Consider the following 25,534-nt stretch of genomic DNA (forward strand, 5'->3'; position numbering starts at 1 on the left):
TTATACAAACTTTTTTGGCAGCCTACTCTGTAACAATCTATTTTCCTTTTTAATATGTATTGACAATTACTAATTGTGTGTTTGGAAAAGAACCTCAATAAAAATTATAAAAAAAAAAAAAAAAAGTTTGGGATCACATAGACATTTCCTTTTTGTAGATGTACAACAATTGGAGGATTGGACAAATGACTTGGATCTGAAGTTTAACACAGCAAAGTGTAAATTAATGCATTTAGGGAAGGAAAATCCAAATGTTAATTACAGACTCAATGACACTTTACTGACTGTTACAAATGAGGAACGGGACTTGTGGATTATCATTTCAGAACTTAGTAAACAATGTAGTAATGCAGCGAGTAAGGCTAGCAGAATGCTTGGATGTATTGGAAGAGATATTTGCAGCAGACATAGTAAGGTTCTTATGCCACTTTACAGATCATTAGTTAGGCCTAATCTTGAGTATTGTGTGCAGTTCTGGAGGCCATATCTTCAGAAGGATATTAACAAACTTGAATCTGTGCAAAGGAGGGCTACCAAAATGGTACATGGTCTAAAAAATAAAATTTACCAGGATAGGCTCAATTATCTAAATATGTATAGCTTAGAGGAGAGAAGGGAAAGAGGTGATATGATAGCAACTTTCAAGTACATTAAAGGGATTAGTAAAACTGAGGCTGTGGGTATTTTACATAAAATGGAAAATTCAAGGACAAGGGGTCATGATCTCAAGCTGAAGGGTAGTAGATTTAGGAGTAATTTGAGGAAGCACTTCTTTACAGAAAGAGTGATTGATTTATGGAATAAACTTCCTCAAGAGGTAGTAATGACAAACACTGTGGGGGACTTTAAAAATGCCTGGAACAAGCATAAGGCTATCCTAAGAACTAGATAAGTTTATACTGTTAGGTAATATCGGGCAGACTTGCTGGGCCTATGGCTCTTATCTGCCGTCAATATCTATGTTTCTATGAAAACATACATGAAATTAGTTTGAATAGGAAATAGTCATTAACAAAGTTAGAAATAATGAATTTTAAGTGAAATAATAATTGTCCTTCAAACTTTACTTATGTCAAATAATCATCTATGTGCAGCAATTACAGCCTTGCAGACCTTCTAGTTGTCAATTTGTTGAGGTAACCTGAAGAGATTTCACCCCATGTTTCCTGAAGCACCTCCCACAAGATTGGCTTGATGGGCACTTCTTACGTACCATACGGTCAAGATGGTTGCACAACAGATCAATAGGGTTGAGATCTGGTGACTGTGCTGCCGCCATTGTTGGTCAAAAAAGGAAGAAAGGCTAAGCAGAAACACATGACATTTGTATCAGAATATAATAAATTGAGTTATGATCCAGAGGTTTTTACATAAACTCTGTAATGTTTTGCAAATGATTAGACAGAGCAGGAGCGAGCTACACTGAGTGTAATGGTGCGGCCGCGCTGTGACTAGACAGCTGGCCAGATGCGCTCTGAGGGAAAACCAGACCCGCTCAGTAGAGCACAGAGGGCGGGTCTGAAAAACCCTCTTTTATTTAAAAAAAAAAAAAATATTCCAGCAGCAATATTAGGTTGTATAAAGCTAGCACTAATATAATGTTATATAATTCTGCACTATGTGCAGAATTATATAACATTATTTTTTAGGTTTACTGGCCCTTTAAAGACAGAATATCAGCTGACTTCTTCTCTAAATAGTTCTTGCATAGTAAGGAGCTGTGCTTTGGGTCATTGTCTCGTTGTAGGAGAAAATTTACTCCAATCGAGCGCTGTCCACAGGGTATGGCGTTTCAAAATGGAGTGATAGCCTTCCTTCTTCAAGGTCCCTTTTACCCTGTATAAATCTCCCACTTTACCACCGTCAAAGCACCTCCAGACCATCACATTGCCTCCACCATGCTTGATAGATGGTGTCAAGCCCTTCTCCAGCATCTTGTCATTTGGTCTGTGTCTCACTAATATTCTTCTGTGTGATTCGGACACCTTAAATTTTGATTTGTCTGTCCATAATACTTTTGTCCAATCTTCCTCTGTCCAGTGTCTGTGTTCTTTTGCCCATTTTCTTTTTATGGCCAGTCTGAGATTTGGCTTTTTCTTCTGCCTAGAAGACCAGCATCCCATAGTCATCTCTTCACTGCTTACGTTCAAACTGGTGTTTTGCAGGTACTATTTAATGAAGTTGCCAGTTGAGGACCTCTGAGGCGTCTGTTTCTCAAACTAGACACTCTAGTGTATTTGTCCTCTTGCTCAGTTGTGCACCAAGGGCCTCCCACTCCTCTTTCTATTTTGGTTAGAGTCAGTCTCTGCTGTTCTGTGAAGGGAGTAGTACACAATGCTGTATGAAATCTTCAGTCTCTTGGCAATTTCTTGCATGGAATAGCCTTTATGTCTCACAACAAGAATAGACTGATGAGTTTCAGAAGAAAGTTCTTTGTCTCCAGCCATATTGAGCCTGTAATCGAACCCTCAATTGCTGAAGCTCCGGATACTCAACTAGTCTAATGAAGGCCAGTTTTATTGCTTCTTTAATCAGCACTACAGTTTTCAGCAGTGCTAACATAATTGCAGAAGGGTTTTCTAATGATCAGTTAGTATTTTTAAATGATAAACTTAGATTAGCAAACACAACCTGCCATTGGAACACAGGACAGATGGTTTCTGATAATGGGCCTCTGTATCCCTATGTAGATATTACATTACAAATTAAACGTTTCCAGCTACAATAGTCAATTACAACATTAACAATGTCTACTCTACACTGTATTTCTAATCAATTTGTGATTTTAAAGGAGAAAAACAAATTAAAACCAAGGAAATGTCTGACTCCAAACTTTTGAACGCCAGTCATGTGATATATTTATTGTAGTTAATTCTCTCTTTCTTTCTCTCCTCTTTACAAAGAGTCAACGGCTCATTTTTTGTCATAACTGCTCAAATTCTCAAAAAATTACCAGATGCTATAGTGCTTTGCTTACCTCCCTATTGGGCTCAATGTTCTCTTCCTCAGCTCCTGTTCCTGACCACTTTGATTTTAAGGCACGCTATGACTGCTCTATCCAACATCCGGTTTTGGTGTTGGCGTGCTGACAATACTATGCTTAGATTAGCGCGCCTATTCTTTATATTTATTTAGAGCGTTCAGTCATAGGATGGGTGGTCTTAAAATCATCTTTAAGATCTTCTGTGTCCAGGAATACAATGGTTTGTCATTGGTATTGGTAATTAGAACACCTACACCTGTGTATCACAGATCTGAAAGAGCAATGGGTCATTTATTAGAATATCATACCACCACTTGGCCATAAAATGTATAGCAGGTACAACCACCTATATAAATAAGCAAGCTAGCTGCTACCAAATTCATTCAGACTTCAAGCAAGTACCTAGCTAAAAAGCCGGTAAAATGTTAGTGTCGTGCTGTTGTGAATTTGTCCTGAAAATAAGCTTCACCAACTAACTGGGAGTTAAACATATCCTCAGAGGTACTAGTTTTTTGTGATATATATATATATATACAGGTATACCTCACTTTACAGCGCTTCACTTTACAGCGTTTCGCTAATACAGCGCTCTGTGGAGCTGAAGTTCAACCTCCAAGGATTTTGAAACAGTGTTGTAATCATTGTGATATTGCAAGAAAAGTTTCTGGCACCATTTTGTTATGCTAAGTTCACTCTGTTTACAGCATTACAGTGCAATCTGTGACTCAGTGTTATAGTCTGGCAAATTGTACTACAGTAATAGTCACTATTTTACAGGTACAGTATTTATTGAATACTAATTCAATACTGTGCTGTGCTAGTGTTAAACTAAACTTGGCACTATTGCACCCCTAATATATGTTAGTTCAAACATGTTTTCAAGTTTTTAAAACACACTGGCAAGTGAAAAGAAATCTAAAACTGTCTTGTTTCACTTTAAGGCGGTTTTCACTTTACAGCGGGGCTCCGGTCCCTAACCCGCTGTATGAGCGGGGTATACCTGTATATATATATATATATATATATATATATATATATATATATATATATATATATATATATATATATATATATATATATATATATATATATATATATATATATATGGATGGAAAAGAGAAAATCAAAAAGGGCGCACAGCTAGGCACTAGAATAAAAATTGACTATTAGTAAAGTAGGTATGTAGTTTTCAGACCTATGTGGTTATAGTAACAGGATAATAAAAATAATAATAATAATAATGTCCTTGGATTGTTATTGTATTCTAAAGAGTTCAGTAATGTGCTTTAGAATATTCGACACTTCTTTGTCTGAGGTGAGTGGATTTGTGCTTACCAGAGGTAACCTCAATCATATGAGGTAAGTTGTAGACTTGTCTGGGTTAGAGATGTTTCTTTGGCTCTTGTCCAGTCGATTTTGCTTTGTTCTTTGCTGTAGGAATCTTTCCTTTGTTGAAACCCTTTGGGATCTTTGTTTCCAGGTGGCTCCTGGCAGCAGTATGTTGTTTTGAATGAAAATCTTGGACTCTCTTGTATCGTTTGTTGAAAGGCAATGGAAAATCCTGGACTCTCTTTTTCCTCTTGGTGATGAGAATCTGGGTTGTCTCAGGTGTTCATATCGATCAAATGCCCTCAATCAGAGTATGAGGTAAGTAATAGACATTGATTAAGTATTTCGATCTCCTGGTCAGTGCTCTGGTTGAAAAGAGAAAATCAAAAAGGGCGCACAGCTAGGCACTAGAATAAAAATTGACTATTAGTAAAGTAGGTATGTAGTTTTCAGACCTATGTGGTTATAGTAACAGGATAATAAAAATAATAATAATAATAATGTCCTTGGATTGTTATTGTATTCTAAAGAGTTCAGTAATGTGCTTTAGAATATTCGACACTTCTTTGTCTGAGGTGAGTGGATTTGTGCTTACCAGAGGTAACCTCAATCATATGAGGTAAGTTGTAGACTTGTCTGGGTTAGAGATGTTTCTTTGGCTCTTGTCCAGTCGATTTTGCTTTGTTCTATATAATCCTCGTTGAAAGAAGGCACTCACTGGTCTTTACCCCAAACAATTCTTTAATTCATCAAATAGACATCAAATAAACTTCATCCATAACGTTTCGGTGTTATTGCAACACCTTTGTCAAATGCTGTCAAAACATCAGTGTCACAGAATAAACATGTCCCCCAGACAGAAAAATCGCTAACATCCTATATCAAACAGCCACCTTATATGCAAACATTTTCAAAAGCCCGGTCGCCAGTTCACATCAGTCATCACTGACGTCATCATGCTAAAGCGTGAGCGTGACGCGTCAGCGCGAACCGATTGGCTACAGGTTACCATGATAACCAGAAACACAAAACTTACAGCGTAAGCCCAGAATCGCAAGTGCATATATATTTGCGAGTGTCAATCTAAACGAAGGCACTAAATCGAATACGGTCTTTTAAGGCACAACCGTGCTCTAATGACAGCGACATATCAAGATATTATTCCTTCAGAAAAACACATTGCTAATATGTCATACTTGAACCATACGGACTTAACATCAGTAACTAAAAACAAATACAATTTTGTTACATAACTTCTGCCTACATCTTGCAACAATATACATATCTGTTATCACAATATTTTCTTCTTAGCTATTAAACATCTCAGGTTTGCACAAACTACTCTATATTATATACAACTGTCATATGTAATATTAACACATTCCTTCATGCCTCCTAGTTGTATAAGTAGAAACCAGTGTGTACCCACTAGAATGAAGATTCATGTAGGATCCTAGTTTAAGCTGGTGCATACCGGAATGGTAAAATGATATAAATGTATAGTCAGTCTATGGGTTATTTGGTGTAAAATGGTCCAAAGTCCAGATAAGTGTTAAGTTCCCTGGGTATTAGGGTATCAAGCATATGAATCCATTTAGTCTCTCTCTGGAGAAGCCGTTTCGCTCTGTTGCCACCCCTGGATAGTGGCGGGATGTGGTCAATCACCATAGTTTTCATACTGGAAACACTATGTTTAAACTGCACGAAATGGTGTGCTACCAGCTGGTCCGAATCGCCAGTTTTTACGGCTTCCCGAATGGCACACTGGTGATTCGCCATCCTGTCCCTGAAGCTTGTGACTGTTTTCCCGATGTATACCAGGGAACACGGGCAAATCAACATGTATATAACGTGTACTGGTACAGGTAAGTCGATTGCGGATGGTATAGCGCTTGTTCGTATGAGGGTGTTGAAACATTTTTCCTCTCATCATGCTATTGCACGTTGTGCAATTTCCACATGTAAAGCAGCCTTTGCTTGTAGGTTTTAACCATGTTTCTTTCTGGTAACATCCAACTGGATCCGTTTTCACCAGCAGATCTTGCAAATTATTAGCCCGCCTATGCACCATACGTGGTGGCCTGGTACCGTAGAAAGGAAGCGTCGTATCAGTCTCCAAGATAGCCCAATGTTGGTGTACAGATCTTGTAAGCTCTCGACTCATCGGAGTATATGTGCTTATAAAATTCTGTTGTGGTATTGTTTTATTTTTTGCTTCTAGTGCATTCATTGTAGTGCCTTCCAACAACTTCGGTCTTATATCGTGGACCATCACACCATCATAACCCCTCCTTATCAACTTCATCTCTATCTCATCAAGCTGTTCCAACATAGTTGGTACATCACTGTTGTTGCGGATGACCCTAGTGAGCTGAGATTTAACTATGCCTGTTTTTTTATGTCTAGGGTGGAAACTACTAGCTTCCAACAATGAATTACGGTCGGTTACTTTAGTATATAATGATGTACCAAAAGTATAGTGTTCATCATTCTGGACCTTAAAAATATTAAGGTCCAAAAAGTGAATTGTCGTCCCACTGTATTCAAGTTTAAATCTAATGGGACAGTCCATGGAGTTCAAAAATGACCCCCACTGCTTCAATTCAGCTTCATTACCTCTCCACACCAGGAACACGTCATCTATGTAACGTACATAGTACCTGATGTGGGGATGGGTAAATGGTTTCATGGCCTGCTGTTCATACCATGCCATGTACAAGTTAGCATATGAGGGTGCCATGTTTGAACCCATGGCCGTCCCAGAGATTTGCAAATAGTAGTCTTGTTCGAATCTGAAGTAGTTTTTATCAAGGCACAACATTACCAACTCACATAAAAACTCAACAGGCGGTCCCTCATATAGAGGATTACCAGTCACCATGGACCTGACAGCCCCCACCCCTCCCTCATGAGGGATAGAGGTGTAAAGGCTGTCAACATCCATAGTGACCAGAATATCATCAGCCTGTAAACCAGTGTAACTCCTAAGAGTTTGTATGAGACTCACCGAATCCTGTAGGTATGCAGAAGTGCCTTTCACTAGAGGTTGCAGATGAAAGTCAATGAACATAGACTAGATAATTAGGAGTCCCTGGCAGACACAATAGGTCTGCCAGGGGGATCCTCAAGAGTCTTGTGCACCTTTGGCAACAGATATAACACAGGAATTTTAGGATGTTCAGTTATCAAAAAATCAACTTTCTGTTCAGATAATACTCCTGATTCCAAACCCATATGAATATGTTGGTCAATGATTTTCTTAAATGCTATAGTTGGATTGCCCCTGAGTTTCAGATACACATTAGTATCAGAAAGTTGGCGCAGAGCTTCCTCTCTATAATCCGTGTAATTCTGTGTAACTATAGAGCCGCCCTTATCCGCAGGGCGGATAACGATTGAATTATCATTGCTCAGGGTTTTAATTGCTAATCTTTCATCAGCACTTACATTTGGAAACATAGTAAATTTTTTGGAATTATTTACATCATGGCATATCATTCTTGTGAAGCCCCTAATAGAATGATGAGTACTAGGGGGTTCAAAGGATGATGGTTTCTTAAAAATGAACGTAGACCCCATGGTCTCGTTCTTAAAAAAAAATCTTTTAATTTAAGTTGTCTCTGGAATCTATGAATGTCTACAAAGGTGTTAAATGTATCATATTTTGGGGTAGGTATAAATGAAAGACTACGATTAAGTACAGAAATATCAGTATCACTCAGTTGCCTGGAGCTGAGATTGAAAGTAATGTTTACTTTTTCTTGGTTTGTTTCTTTTGATTTATATCCCCCTCTCCTACTGTGTGGTCGTCTCTTTCTTTTTGGCCTGGTAGTGGCGGCTTGGCCATGGATCTCGTGGCCACCCCAGAAAAAGACTGTTGCTGGGGGGCCCCCTTTGTGTTCACTTCTATGTTTTCATTACCAGATGAATCACCCCCACTGCTGTCAACCAAACTCAGTTTATTTCTATTACGCATATTTCTACGTTTGTATCTAGGTAGTTCATCTTTACCATATAACCAGCGGTAAACATGTTTATCTCTGTAGTCACTTTCGACTGTATTTAGTTTTTTGTTTTTAAACATTATTAACTCATTCCTATATTTAGCTACCGTACTGTCTAACTTAGTGGCCCAATCCTGTGTGTCATCATCCACCATAATCTGGTAGTTCTGCAGTTTGGTGGCCTCAATTTCTTTTTTAATTTTAGATTCAAGTCTGCTCACCTCCTCTATGATCAAAAGTAATAGGTCATAGGAGCACTTGTTAAGTATTGTACACCATCTTCTGCAGAACTCCTTATTCTGGCGGCCCAATGTAGGTATATTCTTTATTCTAAACCCCCTAGGGATGTATTTCTTTCGATGATACCCTGAAAGGTACACAGCATGTAGGTGGTAATCTATTTCTTTTTTTCTTAAATTCAGTAATTTATGATAGATATTAATGGGTGTATCCCCCCTCAACTCACTCAGGTCATCCACAACTCTGATCCTCTCTGCGTCTTCATCTGTAAATCCCAAAGCTTCTGTGTTAAAGTCCTCGTCCATATAAAGGTTTTCCATATCCGGTATTGTTGTTGCCATTATAAAGCAAAGTCTGTATAAGTTGCAAGAGCACAGGTTATATATACAAACAGTGTTAGAAACTTTCCTCCAGTTACATGTATAACCATATCATACTCATATTAATCAGTAGTGGAGTGCATCATCTCATATAAACAATAAAGAAAGCTTTCCAAAAGAGATAATCACAGTCTTACAATACCACATCCGCCAGGGTGCACTCCAAAATAGCACATGCAATCCTCGTTGAAAGAAGGCACTCACTGGTCTTTAGCCCAAACAATTCTTTAATTCATCAAATAGACATGAAATAAAGCTCATCCATAACGTTTTGGTGTTATTGCAACACCTTTGTCAAATGCTGTGAAAACATCAGTGTCACAGAATAAACATGTCCCCCAGACAGAAGAATCGCAACATCCTATATCAAACACCCACCTTATATACAAACATTTTAAAAAGCCCGGTTGCCAGTTCACATCAGTCATCACTGACGTCATCACGCTAAAGCGTGAGCGTGACGCGTCAGCGCGAACCGATTGGCTACACATTGTCTGATTTGGAAAGGATTTATTTGCAAATTATGGTGGAAAATAAGTATTTGGTCACCTACAAACAAGCAAGATTTCTGGCTCTCACAGACCTGTATCTTCTTTAAAAGGCTCCTCTGTCCTCCACTCATTACCTGTATTAATGGCACCTGTTTGAACTTGTTATCTGTATAAAAGACACCTGTCCACAACCTCAAACAGTCACACTCTAAACTCCACTATGGTGAAGACCAAAGAGCTGTCTAAGGACACCAGAAACAAAATTGTAGACCTGCACCAGGCTGGGAAGACTGAATCTGCAATAGGCAAGCAGCTTGGTGTGAAGAAATCAACTGTGGGAGCAATAATTAGAAAATGGAAGACATACAAGACCACTGATAATCTCCCTCGATCTGGGGCTCAACGTAAGATCTCACCCCGTGGGGTCAAAATGATCACAAGAACGGTGAGCAAACATCCCAGAACCACACGGGGGGACCTAGTGAATGACCTGCAGAGAGCTGGGACCAACATAACAAAGGTTACCATCAGTAACACAGTACGCCGCCAGGGACTCAGATCCTGCAGTGCCAGATGTGTCCCCCTGTTTAAGCCAGTACATGTCCGGGCCCGTCTGAAGTATGCTAGAGAGCATTTGGATGATCCAGAAGCGGATTGGGAGAATGTCATATGGTCAAATGAAACCAAAGTAGAACTGTTTGGTAGAAACACAACTTGTCGTGTTTGGAGGATAGTGAATGCTGAGTTGCAACTAAAGAACACCATACCTACTGTGATGCATGGGGGTGGCAACATCATGCTTTGGGGCTGTTTCTCTGCAAAAGGAATAGGACGACTGATCCATGTACATGAGAGAATGAATAGGGCCATGTATCGTGAGATTTTGAGTGCCAACCTCCTTCCATCAGCAAGGGCATTGAAGATGAAACGTGGCTGGGTCTTTCAGCATGACAATGATCCCAAACACACCGCCCGGGCAACGAAGGAGTGGCTTCGTAAGAAGCATTTCAAGGTCCTGGAGTGGCCTAGCCAGTCTCCAGATCTCAACCCCATAGAAAACCTTTGGAGGGAGTTGAAAGTCCGTGTTGCCCAGCGACGGCCCCAAAACATCACTGCTCTAGAGGAGATCTGCATGCAGGAATGGCCCAACATACCAGCAACAGTATGTGACAACCTTGTGAGACTTACAGAAAACGTCTGACCTCTGTCATTGCCAACAAAGGATATATAACAAAGTATTGAGATGAACTTTTGATATTGACCAAATACTTATTTTCCACCATAATTTGCAAATAAATTCTTTCCAAATCAGACAATGTGATTATCTGGATTTGTTTCCACATTTTGTCTCTCATAGTTGAGGTATACCTATGATGAAAATTACAGGCCTCTCTCCTCTTCTTAAGTGGGAGAACTTGCACAATTGGTGGCTGACTAAATACTTTTTTCCCCACTGTATATATGTGTGTGTGTGTGTGTGTGTATGTGTGTATATATATATATATATATATATATATATATATATATATATATATATATATATATATATATATTGTCCTGACCTAGATCTGTGCAAATTTAGATTATTGTGTGTTGCACTTTTACACCAATCTATCCGAATAACTATTTTTGCAGGTACTTAAATGATAATTTTCAGTTGCTCTCTCTAAGCATTGGTCTTTGTGTATAGAGAAAAAGATAAGAATATGAGGGTCCCGCTGCAGTAATAACCCACGCCCTGCTCAGTGTGTATTGTAGCAATGTTAATTAACCAGAAGGTTAAGGAGGTTACTCTGCTAATTATCAAGAATGATGAGGCTCCAGCTGCTGTCATTACTCACAGCTTAGCATTTTTCAGGACACCCTAAAGCTTATCACAGAGCTCACCACAAAGAAGGAGGAGACCAAAAGAAGGATGGAGAAGGAGAGAAAGGAGCAGGTCCAGAAGGAACACGATCTGAAGGGTGATCTAGAGAGACAGCAGAGCAAGACCGAGCAGTGAGTGGGGGTGTGAGGCAGGATTACCATGGGGAGGGGATACTGTGCGGGGGAGGATGCTGTGTGACTGTGCGGGGGAGGATGCTGTGCGACTGCGCGGGGGAGAGGAGGATGCTATGCGACTGCGCGGGGGAGAGGCGGATGCTGTGCGACTGCGCGGGGGAGAGGCGGATGCTGTGCGACTGAGCGGGGGAGGAGAGAATGCTGTGCGGGGGAGGATACTATGCGACTGTAGGGGTGTATATGTCTCAATCCTTTATATTTTAGACTTATGCAGCAGGAGGAGGAACTTGAGACCAAGATTGTATCATTACTTGCTGAACAAACCAAGGAGAGGTGAGAATTACCTTGCACCCTCCTTACCTCTAGTTAGCACCAACTGATATAGATAAGCCACGTGCACACAAGCACAAGCGATACATGCACAGTAGTGATTAAAATATATACCACTGATACGCAGAAACCAGTGATGCATGCAAAGCAGGGATACACGTGCACTAGCTGTACTCATACGTTAACAATACACGTACGCTAACATTACACATGCACCAGCTGTACTAACATTACACGTGAACCAGCTGTACTTATACACTAGCATTAAACATGCACCAGCTGTACTACATTACACGTACACCAGCCGTACTTATACACTAACATTACATGTACACCAGCCGTACTTATACACTAACATTACATGTACACCTGCTGTACTTATACAATAACATTACATGTACACCAGCCGTACTTATACACTATCATTACACGTACACCAGCCGTACTTATACACTAGCATTACACGTGCACCAGACGTACTTATACACTAACATTACACGTGCACCAGCCGTACCTATACACTAACATTACACGTGCACCAGACGTACTTATACACTAACATTACACGTGCACCAGACGTACTTATACACTAACATTACACGTGCACCAGACGTACTTATACACTAACATTACACGTGCACCAGCCGTACTTATACACTAACATTACACGTACACCAGCCATGCTTATACACTAACATTACACGTGCACCTGCTGTACCTATACGCTAACATTCCATGTACACCAGCCGTACCTATACACTAACATTACACAAGCACTTATACATAGAATACACATTTACGACTTTGCTATTTCTCTTCTGATTTATAATGTTCTCTCGTCAGGCAGGAGTGGGAGGCAGAGCTGGTCGCACTACAGAGTGTACAGGGAGAGATCACAAGGAATATGCAGGAAGAGACAGAGCGTGCAGTGAGGGCTGAGGTAAGATAGCAGCTGGGGGGGAGACAGAGCACTGAGGGCTGAGGTAAGATAGCAGCTGGGGGGGAGACAGAGCAGTGAGGGCTGAGGTGAGATAGCAGCTGGGGGGGAGACAGAGCAATGAGGGCTGAGGTACGATAGCAGCTGGGGGGGAGACAGAGCACTGAGGGCTGAGGTAAGATAGCAGCTGGGGGGGAGACAGAGCAGTGAGGGCTGAGGTGAGATAGTAGCTGGGGGGAGACAGAGCAGTGAGGGCTGAGGTAAGATAGCAGCTGGGGGGGAGACAGAGCAGTGAGGGCTGAGGTGAGATAGCAGCTGGGGGGAGACAGAGCAGTGAGGGCTGAGGTAAGATAGCAGCTGGGGGGGAGACAGAGCACTGAGGGCTGAGGTACAATAGCAGCTGGGGGGGAGACAGAGCACTGAGGGCTGAGGTACGATAGCAGCTGGGGGGAGACAGAGCAGTGAGGGCTGAGGTAAGATAGCAGCTGGGGGGGAGACAGAGCAGTGAGGGCTGAGGTGAGATAGCAGCTGGGGGGGAGACAGAGCAGTGAGGGCTGAGGTGAGATAGCAGCTGGGGGGGAGACAGAGCACTGAGGGCTGAGGTGAGATAGCAGCTGGGGGGAGACTGAGGGCTGAGGTGAGATAGCAGCTGGGGGGGAGACAGAGCAGTGAGGGCTGAGGTAAGATAGCAGCTGGGGGGAGACTGAGGGCTGAGGTGAGATAGCAGCTGGGGGGGAGACAGCAGTGAGGGCTGAGGTAAGATAGCAGCTGGGGGGGAGACAGAGCACTGAGGGCTGAGGTAAGATAGCAGCTGGGGGGGGAGAGGGCTGAGGTAAGATAGCAGCTGGGGGGAGACAGAGCAGTGAGGGCTGAGGTAAGATAGCAGCTGGGGGGGAGACAGAGCAGTGAGGGCTGAGGTAAGATAGCAGCTGGGGGGGTAGAGCAGTGAGGGCTGAGGTAAGATAGCATTGGAGGGGGGAGACAGAGTAATGAGGGCTGAGGTAAGATAGCAGCTGGGGACGACGACAGAGTAATGAGGGCTGAGGTACGATAGCAGCTGGGGGGGAGACAGTGCAGTGAGGGCTGAGGTAACATAGCAGCTGGGGGGGAGACAGAGCAGTGAGGGCTGAGGTAAGATAGCAGCTGGGGGGGTAGAGCAGTGAGGGCTGAGGTAAGATAGCAGCTCAGGGGGGACAGAGCAGTGAGGGCTGAGGTAAGATAGCAGCTGGGGGGGGACAGAGCAGTGAGGGCTGAGGTAAGATAGCAGCTGGGGGGGGAGACAGAGCACTCAGGGCTGAGGTCGGATAGCAGCTGGGGGGGGAGACAGAGCACTAAGGGCTGAGGTACGATAGCAGCTGGGGGGAGACAGATTACTGAGGGCTGAGGTAAGATAGCAGCTGGGGGGGGGGGGCAGAGCAGTGAGGGCTGAGGTAAGATTGCAGCTGGGAGGTTAGTGCAGTGAGGGCTGAGGTAAGATAGCAGCTGGGGGGGAGACAGAGCAGTAAGGGCTGAGGTATGATAGCAGCTGAGGGGGAGACAGAGCACTGAGGGCTGAGGTGAGATAGCAGCTGGGGGGAGACATGGCAGTGAGGGCTGAGGTATGATAGCAGCTGGGGGGGAGACAGAGCAGTGAGGGCTGAGGTAAGATAGCAGCTGGGGTGTTAGAGCAGTGAGGGCTGAGGTACGATAGCAGCTGGGGGGGAGACAGAGCAATGAGGGCTGAGGTATGATAGCAGCTGAGGGGGAGACAGAGCAATGAGGGCTGAGGTAAGATAGCAGCTGAGGGGGAGACAGAGGGCTGAGGTAAGATAGCAGCTGGGGGGGGGTGCAGAGCAGTGAGGGCTGAGGTAAGATAGCAGCTGGGGGTGGGGGCAGAGCACTGAGGGCTGAGGTAAGATTGCAGCTGGGAGGTTAGTGCAGTGAGGGCTGAGGTAAGATAGCAGCTGGGGGGGAGACAGAGCAGTAAGGGCTGAGGTATGATAGCAGCTGAGGGGGAGACAGAGCAATGAGGGCTGAGGTATGATAGCAGCTGAGGGGGAGACAGAGCAATGAGGGCTGAGGTAAGATAGCAGCTGAGGGGGAGACAGAGGGCTGAGTTAAGATAGCAGCTGGGGGGGGAGACAGAGCACTGAGGGCTGAGGTATGATAGCAGCTGGGGGGGGCAGAGCAGTGAGGGCTGAGGTAAGATAGCAGCTGGGAGGGAGACTGAGGGCTGAGGTGAGATAGCAGCTAGGGGGGGCAGAGCAGTGAGTGCTGAGGTACAATAGCAGCTGGGGGTCATTGCAGTGAGGGCTGAGGTACGATAGCAGCTGGGGGGAGACAGAGCAGTGAGGACTGAGGTACAATAGCAGCTGGGGGTCAGGGCAGTGAGGGCTGAGGTGAGATAGCAGCTGGGGGGGCAGAGCAGTGAATGCTGAGGTAAGATAGCAGCTGGGGGGGGCAGAGCACTGAGGGCGGAGGTAAGATAGCAGCTGGGGGGGGAAGAGCAGTGAGGGCTGAGGTACGATAGCAGCTGGGGGGGGAGACAGAGCAATGAGGACTGAGGTACGATAGCAGCTGGGGGGGAGACAGAGCACTGAGGGCTGAGGTGAGATAGCAGCTGGGGGGGGCAGAGCACTGAGGGCTGAGGTGAGATAGCAGCTAGGGGGCAGAGCAGTGAGGGCTGAGGTGAGATAGCAGCTGGGGGGGCAGAGCAGTGAGTGCTGAGGTAAGATAGCAGCTGGGGGGCAGAGCAGTGAGGGCTGAGGTGAGATAGCAGTTGGGGGGGCAGAGCAGTGAGGGCTGAGGTACAATAGCAGCTGGGGGGGAGACAGAGCAGTGAGTGCTGGGGTACAATAGCAGCTGGGGGGAGACAGAGCACTGAGGGCTGGGGTACGATAGCAGCTGGGGGGAGACAGAGCACTGAGGGCTGAGGTAAGATAGCAGCTGGGGGGGAGACAGAGCACTGAGGGCTGAGGTGAGATAGCAGCTGGGGGGGCAGAGCAGTGAGGGCTGAGGTAAGATAGCAGCTGGGGGGACAGAGCAGTGAGGGCTGAGGTAAGATAGCAGCTGGGGGGGAGACAGAGCACTGAGGGCTGAGGTGAGATAGCAGCTGGGGGGGAGACAGAGCAGTGAGGGCTGAGGTACGATAGCAGCTGGGGGGGAGACAGAGCAGTGAGTGCTGGGGTACGATAGCAGCTGGGGGGGGGGGAGACAGAGCACTGAGGGCTGAGGTAAGATAGCAGCTGGGGGGGAGACAGAGCAGTGAGTGCTGAGGTACGATAGCAGCTGGTGGGGGGGGAGACAGAGCACTGAGGGCTGAGGTTAGATAGCAGCTGGGGGGGAGACAGAGCACTGAGGGCTGAGGTGAGATAGCAGCTGGTGGGGGGGGAGACAGAGCACTGAGGGCTGAGGTAAGATAGCAGCTGGGGGGGAGACAGAGCACTGAGGGCTGAGGTGAGATAGCAGCTGGGGGGGGAGACAGAGCACTGAGTGCTGAGGTACGATAGCAGCTGGGGGGGAGACAGAGCACTGAGGGCTGAGGTAAGATTGCAGCTGGGGGGGGCAGAGCACTGAGGGCTGAGGTAAGATTGCAGCTGGGGGGGGCAGAGCACTGAGGGCTGAGGTAAGATAGCAGCTGGGGGGGCAGGGCACTGAGGCTGAGGCAAGATAGCAGCTGGATGGGCAGAGAACTGAGGGCTGAGGTAAGATATCAGCTGGATGGGCAGAGCACTGAGGGCGTAGGTAAGATAGCAGCTGGGGGGATACAGAGCACTGAGGGCTAAGGTATGATAGCAGCTGGGGGGGGGGCATAGCACTGAGGGCTGAGGTATGATAGCAGCTGGGGGGGACAGAGCACTGAGGGCTGAGGTACGATAGCAGCTGGGAGGGAGACAGAGCAGTGGGGGCTGAGGTGAGATAGCAGCTGGGGGGGGCAGAGCAATGAGGGCTGAGGTACGATAGCATCTGAGGCGGAGACAGAGCACTGAGGGCTGAGGTACGATAGCAGCTGGGGGGAGACAGAGCACTGAGGGCTGAGGTGAGATAGCAGCTGGGGGGGGCAGAGCAATGAGGGCTGAGGTACGATAGCATCTGAGGCGGAGACAGAGCACTGAGGGCTGAGGTACGATAGCAGCTGGGGGGAGACAGAGCACTAAGGGCTGAGGTAAGATAGCAGCTGGGGGGGCAGAGCGCTGAGGTACGATAGCAGCTGTGAGGGACTGAGGGCTGAGGTACGATAGCAGCTGGGGGGGAGAAAGAGCAGTGAGGGCTGAGGTACGATAGCAGCTGGGGGGGAGACAGAGCACTGAGGGCTGAGGTACAATAGCAGCTGGGGGGGAGACAGAGCACTGAGGGCTGAGGTACGATAGCAGCTGGGGGGGAGACAGAGCAATGAGGGCTGAGGTACGATAGCAGCTGGGGGGGAGACAGAGCACTGAGGGCTGAGGTACGATAGCAGCTGGGGGGGAGACAGAGCACTGAGGGCTGAGGTAAGATAGCAGCTGGGGGGGGGCAGAGCAGTGAGGGCTGAGGTAAGATAGCAGCTGAGGGTGGGGGCAGAGCACTGAGGGCTGAGGTAAGATTGCAGCTGGGGGGGGCAGAGCACTGAGGGCTGAGGTAAGATAGCAGCTGGGGGGGGAGACAGAGCACTCAGGGCTGAGGTACGATAGCAGCTGGGGGGGAGACAGAGCACTGAGGGCTGAGGTACAATAGCAGCTGGGGGGAGACAGAGCACTGAGGGCTGCGGTACAATAGCAGCTGGGGGGAGACAGAGCACTGAGGGCTGAGGTGAGATAGCAGCTGTGGGGGGCAGAGCAGTGAGGGCTGAGGTACGATAGCAGCTGGGGGGGAGACAGAGCACTGAGGGCTGAGGTACGATAGCAGCTGGGGGGGAGACAGAGCACTGAGGGCTGAGGTAAGATTGCAGCTGGGAGGAGACAGAGCACTGAGGGCTGCGGTACGATAGCAGCTGGGGGGAGACAGAGCACTGAGGGCTGAGGTGAGATAGCAGCTGTGGGGGGCAGAGCAGTGAGGGCTGAGGTACGATAGCAGCTGAGGGGGAGACAGAGCAATGAGGGCTGAGGTACGATAGCAGCTGGGGGGGAGACTGAGGGCTGAGGTAAGATAGCAGCTGGGGGGGGCAGAGCACTGAGGGCTGAGGTAAGATTGCAGCAGGGGCGGTCAGAGCACTGAGGGCTGAGGTAAGATTGCAGCTGGGAGGACAGAGCACTGAGGGCTGAGGTAAGATAGCAGCTGGGGGGGCAAAGCACTGAGGGCTGAGGTAAGATAGCAGCTGGGGGGACAGAGCACCGAGGGCTGAGGTAAGATAGCAGCTAGGGGGGGCAGAGAAGTGAGGGCTGAGGTAAGATAGCAGCTGGGGGGGCAGAGCAGTGAGGGCTGAGGTGAGATAGCAGCTGGGGGGGCAGAGCAGTGAGGGCTGAGGTACGATAGCAGCTGGGGGGGAGACAGAGCAGTGAGTGCTGGGGTACGATAGCAGCTGGGGGGGCAGAGCAGTGAGGGCTGAGGTGAGATAGCAGCTGGGGGGGCAGAGCAGTGAGGGCTGAGGTACGATAGCAGCTGGGGGGGAGACAGAGCAGTGAGTGCTGGGGTACGATAGCAGCTGGGGGGAGACAGAGCACTGAGGGCTGAGGTAAGATAGCAGCTGGGGGGGGGGGAGACAGAGTACTGAGGGCTGAGGTAAGATAGCAGCTGGGAGGGAGACAGAGCAGTGAGTGCTGAGGTACGATAGCAGCTGGTGGGGGGGGAGACTGAGGGCTGAGGTTAGATAGCAGCTGGGGGGGAGACAGAGCACTGAGGGCTGAAGTGAGATAGCAGCTGGTGGGGGGGGAGACAGAGCACTGAGGGCTGAGGTAAGATAGCAGCTGGGGGGGGAGACAGAGCACTGAGGGCTGAGGTGAGATAGCAGCTGGGGGGGGAGACAGAGCAGTGAGTGCTGAGGTACGATAGCAGCTGGGGGGGAGACAGAGCACTGAGGGCTGAGGTAAGATAGCAGCTGGGGGGGGGCAGAGCACTGAGGGCTGAGGTAAGATAGCAGCTGGGGGGGCAGAGCACTGAGGCTGAGGCAAGATAGCAGCTGGATGGGCAGAGAACTGAGGGCTGAGGTAAGATATCAGCTGGATGGGCAGAGCACTGAGGGCTTAGGTAAGATAGCAGCTGGGGGGGGATACAGAGCACTGAGGGCTAAGGTATGATAGCAGCTGGGGGGGGCAGAGGGCTGAGGTATGATAGCAGCTGGGGGGGACAGAGCACTGAGGGCTGAGGTACGATAGCAGCTGGGAGGGAGACAGAGCAGTGGGGGCTGAGGTGAGATAGCAGCTGGGCGGGGGCAGAGCAATGAGGGCTGAGGTACGATAGCATCTGAGGCGGAGACAGAGCACAGGGCTGAGGTACGATAGCAGCTGGGAGGAGACAGAGCACTGAGGGCTGAGGTAAGATAGCAGCTGGGGGGAGACAGAGCACTGAGGGCTGAGGTGAGATAGCAGCTTGGGGGGGGCAGAGCAATGAGGGCTGAGGTAGGATAGCATCTGAGGCGGAGACAGAGCACTGAGGGCTGAGGTACGATAGCAGCTGGGGGGAGACAGAGCACTAAGGGCTGAGGTAAGATAGCAGCTGGGGGGGCAGAGCGCTGAGGTACGATAGCAGCTGTGAGGGACTGAGGGCTGAGGTACGATAGCAGCTGGGGGGGAGACAGAGCAGTGAGGGCTGAGGTACGATAGCAGCTGGGGGGGAGACAGAGCACTGAGGGCTGAGGTACAATAGCAGCTGGGGGGGAGACAGAGCACTGAGGGCTGAGGTACGATAGCAGCTGGGGGGGAGACAGAGCAATGAGGGCTGAGGTACGATAGCAGCTGGGGGGGAGACAGAGCACTGAGGGCTGAGGTACGATAGCAGCTGGGGGGGAGACAGAGCACTGAGGGCTGAGGTAAGATAGCAGCTGGGGGGGGCAGACCAGTGAGGGCTGAGGTAAGATAGCAGCTGAGGGTGGGGGCAGAGCACTGAGGGCTGAGGCAAGATTGCAGCTGGGGGGGGCAGAGCACTGAGGACTGAGGTAAGATAGCAGCTGGGGGGGGAGACAGAGCAGTGAGTGCTGGGGTACAATAGCAGCTGGGGGGGCAGAGCACTGAGGGCTGAGGTACAATAGCAGCTGGGGGGAGACAGAGCACTGAGGGCTGCGGTACAATAGCAGCTGGGGGGAGACAGAGCACTGAGGGCTGCGGTACAATAGCAGCTGGGGGGAGACAGAGCACTGAGGGCTGAGGTACGATAGCAGCTGGGGGGGAGACAGAGCACTGAGGGCTGAGGTACGATAGCAGCTGGGGGGGGAGACAGAGCACTCAGGGCTGAGGTAAGATTGCAACTGGGATGACAGAGCACTGAGGGCTGAGGTAAGATAGCAGCTGGGGGGAGACAGAGCACTGAGGGCTGAGGTGAGATAGCAGCTGGGGGGGAGACAGAGCACTGAGGGCTGAGGTAAGATAGCAGCTGGGGGGAGACAGAGCACTGAGGGCTGCGGTACAATAGCAGCTGGGGGGAGACAGAGCACTGAGGGCTGAGGTGAGATAGCAGCTGGGGGGGAGACAGAGCACTGAGGGCTGAGGTAAGATAGCAGCTGGGGGGAGACAGAGCACTCAGGGCTGAGGTACGATAGCAGCTGGGGGGGAGACAGAGCACTGAGGGCTGAGGTGAGATAGCAGCTGTGGGGGGCAGAGCACTGAGGGCTGAGGTACGATAGCAGCTGGGGGTAGACAGAGCAGTGGGGGCTGAGGTACGATAGCAGCTGGGGGGGAGACAGAGCACTGAGGGCTGAGGTACGATAGCAGCTGGGGCGGAGACAGAGCAATGAGGGCTGAGGTACGATAGCAGCTGGGGGGAGACAGAGCACTGAGGGCTGCGGTACGATAGCAGCTGGGGGGAGACAGAGCACTGAGGGCTGAGGTGAGATAGCAGCTGTGGGGGGCAGAGCAGTGAGGGCTGAGGTACGATAGCAGCTGGGGGGGAGACAGAGCACTGAGGGCTGAGGTAAGATTGCAGCTGGGAGGAGACAGAGCACTGAGGGCTGCGGTACGATAGCAGCTGGGGGGAGACGGAGCACTGAGGGCTGAGGTGAGATAGCAGCTGGGGGGGGGCAGAGCACTGAGGGCTGAGGTATGATAGCAGCTGGGGGGGACAGAGCACTGAGGGCTGAGGTAAGATATCAGCTGGGGGGGACAGAGCACTGAGGGCTGAGGTAAGATAGCAGCTGGGGGGGAGACAGAGCACTCAGGGCTGAGGTACGATAGCAGCTGGGGGGAGACAGAGCACTGAGGGCTGAGGTACGATAGCAGCTGGGGGGACACAGAGCACTGAGGGCTGAGGGGAGATAGCAGCTGTGGGGGGCAGAGCACTGAGGGCTGAGGTACGATAGCAGCTGGGGGGAGACAGAGCACTAAGGGCTGAAGTAAGATAGCAGCTTGGGGGGACTTAGGGCTGAGGTACGATAGCAGCTGGGGGGGAGACAGAGCACTGAGGGCTGAGGTGAGATAGCAGCTGGGGGGGAGACAGAGCACTCAGGGCTGAGGTAAGATTGCAGCTGGGAGGAGACAGAGCACTGAGGGCTGCGGTACGATAGCAGCTGGGGGGAGACAGAGCACTGAGGGCTGAGGTGAGATAGCAGCTGTGGGGGGCAGAGCAGTGAGGGCTGAGGTACGATAGCAGCTGAGGGGGAGACAGACCAATGAGGGCTGAGGTACTATAGCAGCTGGGGGGGAGACAGAGCACTGAGGGCTGAGGTAAGATAGCAGCTGGGAGGGAGACAGAGCACTGAGGGCTGAGGTAAGATAGCAGCTGGGGGGGGAAGAGCACTGAGGGCTGAGGTAAGATTGCAGCAGGGGGGGGCAGAGCACTGAGGGCTGAGGTAAGATTGAAGCTGGGAGGACAGAGCACTGAGGGCTGAGGTAAGATAGCAGCTGGGGGGGCAAAGCACTGAGGGCTGAGGTAAGATAGCAGCTGGGGGGTCAGAGCACCGAGGGCTGAGGTAAGATAGCAGCTAGGGGGGGCAGAGAAGTGAGGGCTGAGGTAAGATAGCAGCTGGGGCGACAGAGCACTGAGGGCTGAGGTAAGATAGCAGCTGGGAGGGCAGAGCAGTGAGGGCTGAGGTAAGATAGCAGCTGGGGGGACAGAGCACTGAGGGCTGAGGTAAGATAGCAGCTGGGGGGCAGAGCAGTGAGGGCTGAGGTAAGATAGCAGCTGGGGGGACAGAGCACTGAGGGCTGAGGTAAGATAGCAGCTGGGGGGCAGAGCAGTGAGGGCTGAGGTAAGATAGCAGCTGGGGGGGCTGAGGGCTGATTTAAGATAGCAGCTGGGGGGGAGACAGAGCAATGAGGGCTGAGGTACGATAGCAGCTGGGGGGGAGACAGAGCACTGAGGGCTGAGGTAAGATAGCAGCTGGGGGGGACAGAGCACTGAGGGCTGAGGTAAGATAGCAGCTGGGGGGGACAGAGCACTGAGGGCTGAGGTAAGATAGCAGCTGGGGGGGAGACAGAGCACTCAGGGCTGAGGTACGATAGCAGCTGGGGGGAGACAGAGCACTGAGGGCTGAGGTACGATAGCAGCTGGGGGGACACAGAGCACTGAGGGCTGAGGGGAGATAGCAGCTGTGGGGGGCAGAGCACTGAGGGCTGAGGTACGATAGCAGCTGGGGGGAGACAGAGCACTAAGGGCTGAAGTAAGATAGCAGCTGGGGGGGACTTAGGGCTGAGGTACGATAGCAGCTGGGGGGGAGACAGAGCACTGAGGGCTGAGGTGAGATAGCAGCTGGGGGGGAGACAGAGCACTCAGGGCTGAGGTAAGATAGCAGCTGGGGGGAGACAGAGCATTCAGGGCTGAGGTACGATAGCAGCTGGGGGGAGACAGAGCACTGAGGGCTGAGGTGAGATAGCAGCTGTGGGGGGCAGAGCACTGAGGGCTGAGGTACGATAGCAGCTGGGGGTAGACAGAGCAGTGAGGGCTGAGGTACGATAGCAGCTGGGGGGGAGACAGAGCACTGAGGGCTGAGGTACGATAGCAGCTGGGGCGGAGACAGAGCAATGAGGGCTGAGGTACGATAGCAGCTGGGAGGGAGACAGAGCACTGAGGGCTGAGGTACGATAGCAGCTGGGGGGCAGAGCAGTGAGGGCTGAGGTAAGATAGCAGCTGGGGGGGCTGAGGGCTGATTTAAGATAGCAGCTGGGGGGGAGACAGAGCAATGAGGGCTGAGGTACGATAGCAGCTGGGGGGGAGACAGAGCACTGAGGGCTGAGGTACGATAGCAGCTGGGAGGGAGACAGAGCACTGAGGGCTGAGGTAAGATAGCAGATGGGGGGGAGACAGAGCAGTGAGGGCTGAGGTACGATAGCAGATGGGGCGGAGACAGAGCAATGAGGGCTGAGGTACGATAGCAGCTGGGGGGGAGACAGAGCACTGAGGGCTGAGGTACGATAGCAGCTGGGGGGGAGACAGAGCACTGAGGGCTGAGGTAAGATAGCAGCTGGGAGGGAGACAGAGCACTGAGGGCTGAGGTAAGATAGCAGCTGGGGGGTGCAAAGCAGTGAGGGCTGAGGTAAGATAGCAGCTGGGGGTGGGGGCAGAGCACTGAGGGCAGAGGTAAGATAGCAGCTGGGGGGGGGCAGAGCAGTGAGGGCTGAGGTAAGATAGCAGCTGGGGGGCAGAGCAGTGAGGGCTGAGGTAAGATAGCAGCTGGGGGGGGCTGAGGGCTGAGGTAAGATAGCAGCTGGGGGGGCTGAGGGCTGAGGTAAGATAGCAGCTGGGGGGACAGAGCAGTGAGGGCTGAGGTACGATAGCAGCTGAGGGTGGGGGCAGAGCACTGAGGGCTGAGGTAAGATTGCAGCTGGGGGGGGCAGAGCACTGAGGGCTGAGGTAAGATAGCAGCTGGGGGGGGAGACAGAGCACTCAGGGCTGAGGTACGATAGCAGCTGGGGGGGAGACAGAGCAGTGAGTGCTGGGGTACGATAGCAGCTGGGGGGGCAGAGCACTGAGGGCTGAGGTACAATAGCAGCTGGGAGGAGACAGAGCACTGAGGGCTGCGGTACAATAGCAGCTGGGGGGAGACAGAGCACTGAGGGCTGAGGTGAGATAGCAGCTGTGGGGGGCAGAGCAGTGAGGGCTGAGGTACGATAGCAGCTGAGGGGGAGACAGAGCAATGAGGGCTGAGGTACGATAGCAGCTGGGGGGGAGACTGAGGGCTGAGGTAAGATAGCAGCTGGGGGGGGCAGAGCACTGAGGGCTGAGGTAAGATTGCAGCAGGGGCGGTCAGAGCACTGAGGGCTGAGGTAAGATTGCAGCTGGGAGGACAGAGCACTGAGGGCTGAGGTAAGATAGCAGCTGGGGGGGGCAAAGCACTGAGGGCTGAGGTAAGATAGCAGCTGGGGGGACAGAGCACCGAGGGCTGAGGTAAGATAGCAGCTAGGGGGGGCAGAGAAGTGAGGGCTGAGGTAAGATAGCAGCTGGGGCGACAGAGCACTGAGGGCTGAGGTAAGATAGCAGCTGGGAGGGCAGAGCAGTGAGGGCTGAGGTAAGATAGCAGCTGGGGGGACAGAGCACTGAGGGCTGAGGTAAGATAGCAGCTGGGGGGCAGAGCACTGAGGGCTGAGGTAAGATAGCAGCTGGGAGGGCAGAGCAGTGAGGGCTGAGGTAAGATAGCAGCTGGGGGGACAGAGCACTGAGGGCTGAGGTAAGATAGCAGCTGGGGGGCAGAGCACTGAGGGCTTAGGTAAGATAGCAGCTGGGGGGATACAGAGCACTGAGGGCTAAGGTATGATAGCAGCTGGGGGGGGCAGAGCACTGAGGGCTGAGGTATGATAGCAGCTGGGGGGGACAGAGCACTGAGGGCTGAGGTAAGATAGCAGCTGGGGGGGAGACAGAGCACTGAGGGCTGAGGTGAGATAGCAGCTGGGGCGGAGACAGAGCAATGAGGGCTGAGGTACGATAGCAGCTGGGGGGGAGACAGAGCACTGAGGGCTGAGGTACGATAGCAGCTGGGAGGGAGACAGAGCAGTGGGGGCTGAGGTGAGATAGCAGCTGGGGGGGGAGACAGAGCAGTGAGTGCTGATGTACGATAGCAGCTGGGGGGGAGACAGAGCACTGAGGGGTGAGGTAAGATAGCAGCTGGGGGGGCAGAGCACTGAGGGCTGAGGTAAGATAGCAGCTGGGGGGGGCAGAGCACTGAGGGCTGAGGTAAGATTGCAGCTGGGAGGACAGAGCAGTGAGGGATGAGGTAAGATTGCAGCTGGGAGGACAGAGCACTGAGGGCTGAGGTAAGATAGCAGCTGGGGGGGAGACAGAGCACTCAGGGCTGAGGTACGATAGCAGCTGGGGGGGAGACAAAGCACTGAAGGCTGAGGTACGATAGCAGCTGGGGGGAGACAGAGCACTGAGGGCTGCGCTACGATAGCAGCTGGGGGGTAGACAGAGCACTGAGGGCTGAGGTGAGATAGCAGCTGTGGGGGGAAGAGCAATGAGGGCTGAGGTACGATAGCATCTGCGGCGGAGACAGAGCACTGAGGGCTGAGGTACGATAGCAGCTGGGAGGAGACAGAGCACTAAGGGCTGAGGTAAGATAGCAGCTGGGGGGGCAGAGCGCTGAGGTACGATAGCAGCTGTGAGGGACTGAGGGCTGAGGTACGATAGCAGCTGGGGGGGAGACAGAGCAGTGAGGGCTGAGGTACGATAGCAGCTGGGGGGGAGACAGAGCAATGAGGGCTGAGGTACGATAGCAGCTGGGGGGGAGACAGAGCACTGAGGGCTGAGGTACGATAGCAGCTGGGGGGGAGACAGAGCACTGAGGGCTGAGGTAAGATAGCAGC

General features: G+C 50.5%; 1 protein-coding gene across 1 annotated transcript in view; it reads left to right on the forward strand.

The window, feature by feature from the left end:
• The window catches only part of RNF214 (ring finger protein 214), a 141,872-nt gene that overhangs the window by 56,336 nt on the left and 60,002 nt on the right, over positions 1-25,534 (forward strand). Inside the window, exons 6-8 of the mRNA XM_053691399.1 lie at positions 11,286-11,425; positions 11,693-11,761; positions 12,602-12,698. Of these exons, the coding sequence (XP_053547374.1) occupies positions 11,286-11,425; positions 11,693-11,761; positions 12,602-12,698 (306 nt within the window). The remainder of the gene's footprint in view (positions 1-11,285; positions 11,426-11,692; positions 11,762-12,601; positions 12,699-25,534) is intronic.

This window comes from Bombina bombina, chromosome 8 (genome assembly GCF_027579735.1).
Source record: "Bombina bombina isolate aBomBom1 chromosome 8, aBomBom1.pri, whole genome shotgun sequence".
Lineage (NCBI taxonomy): Eukaryota > Metazoa > Chordata > Amphibia > Anura > Bombinatoridae > Bombina > Bombina bombina.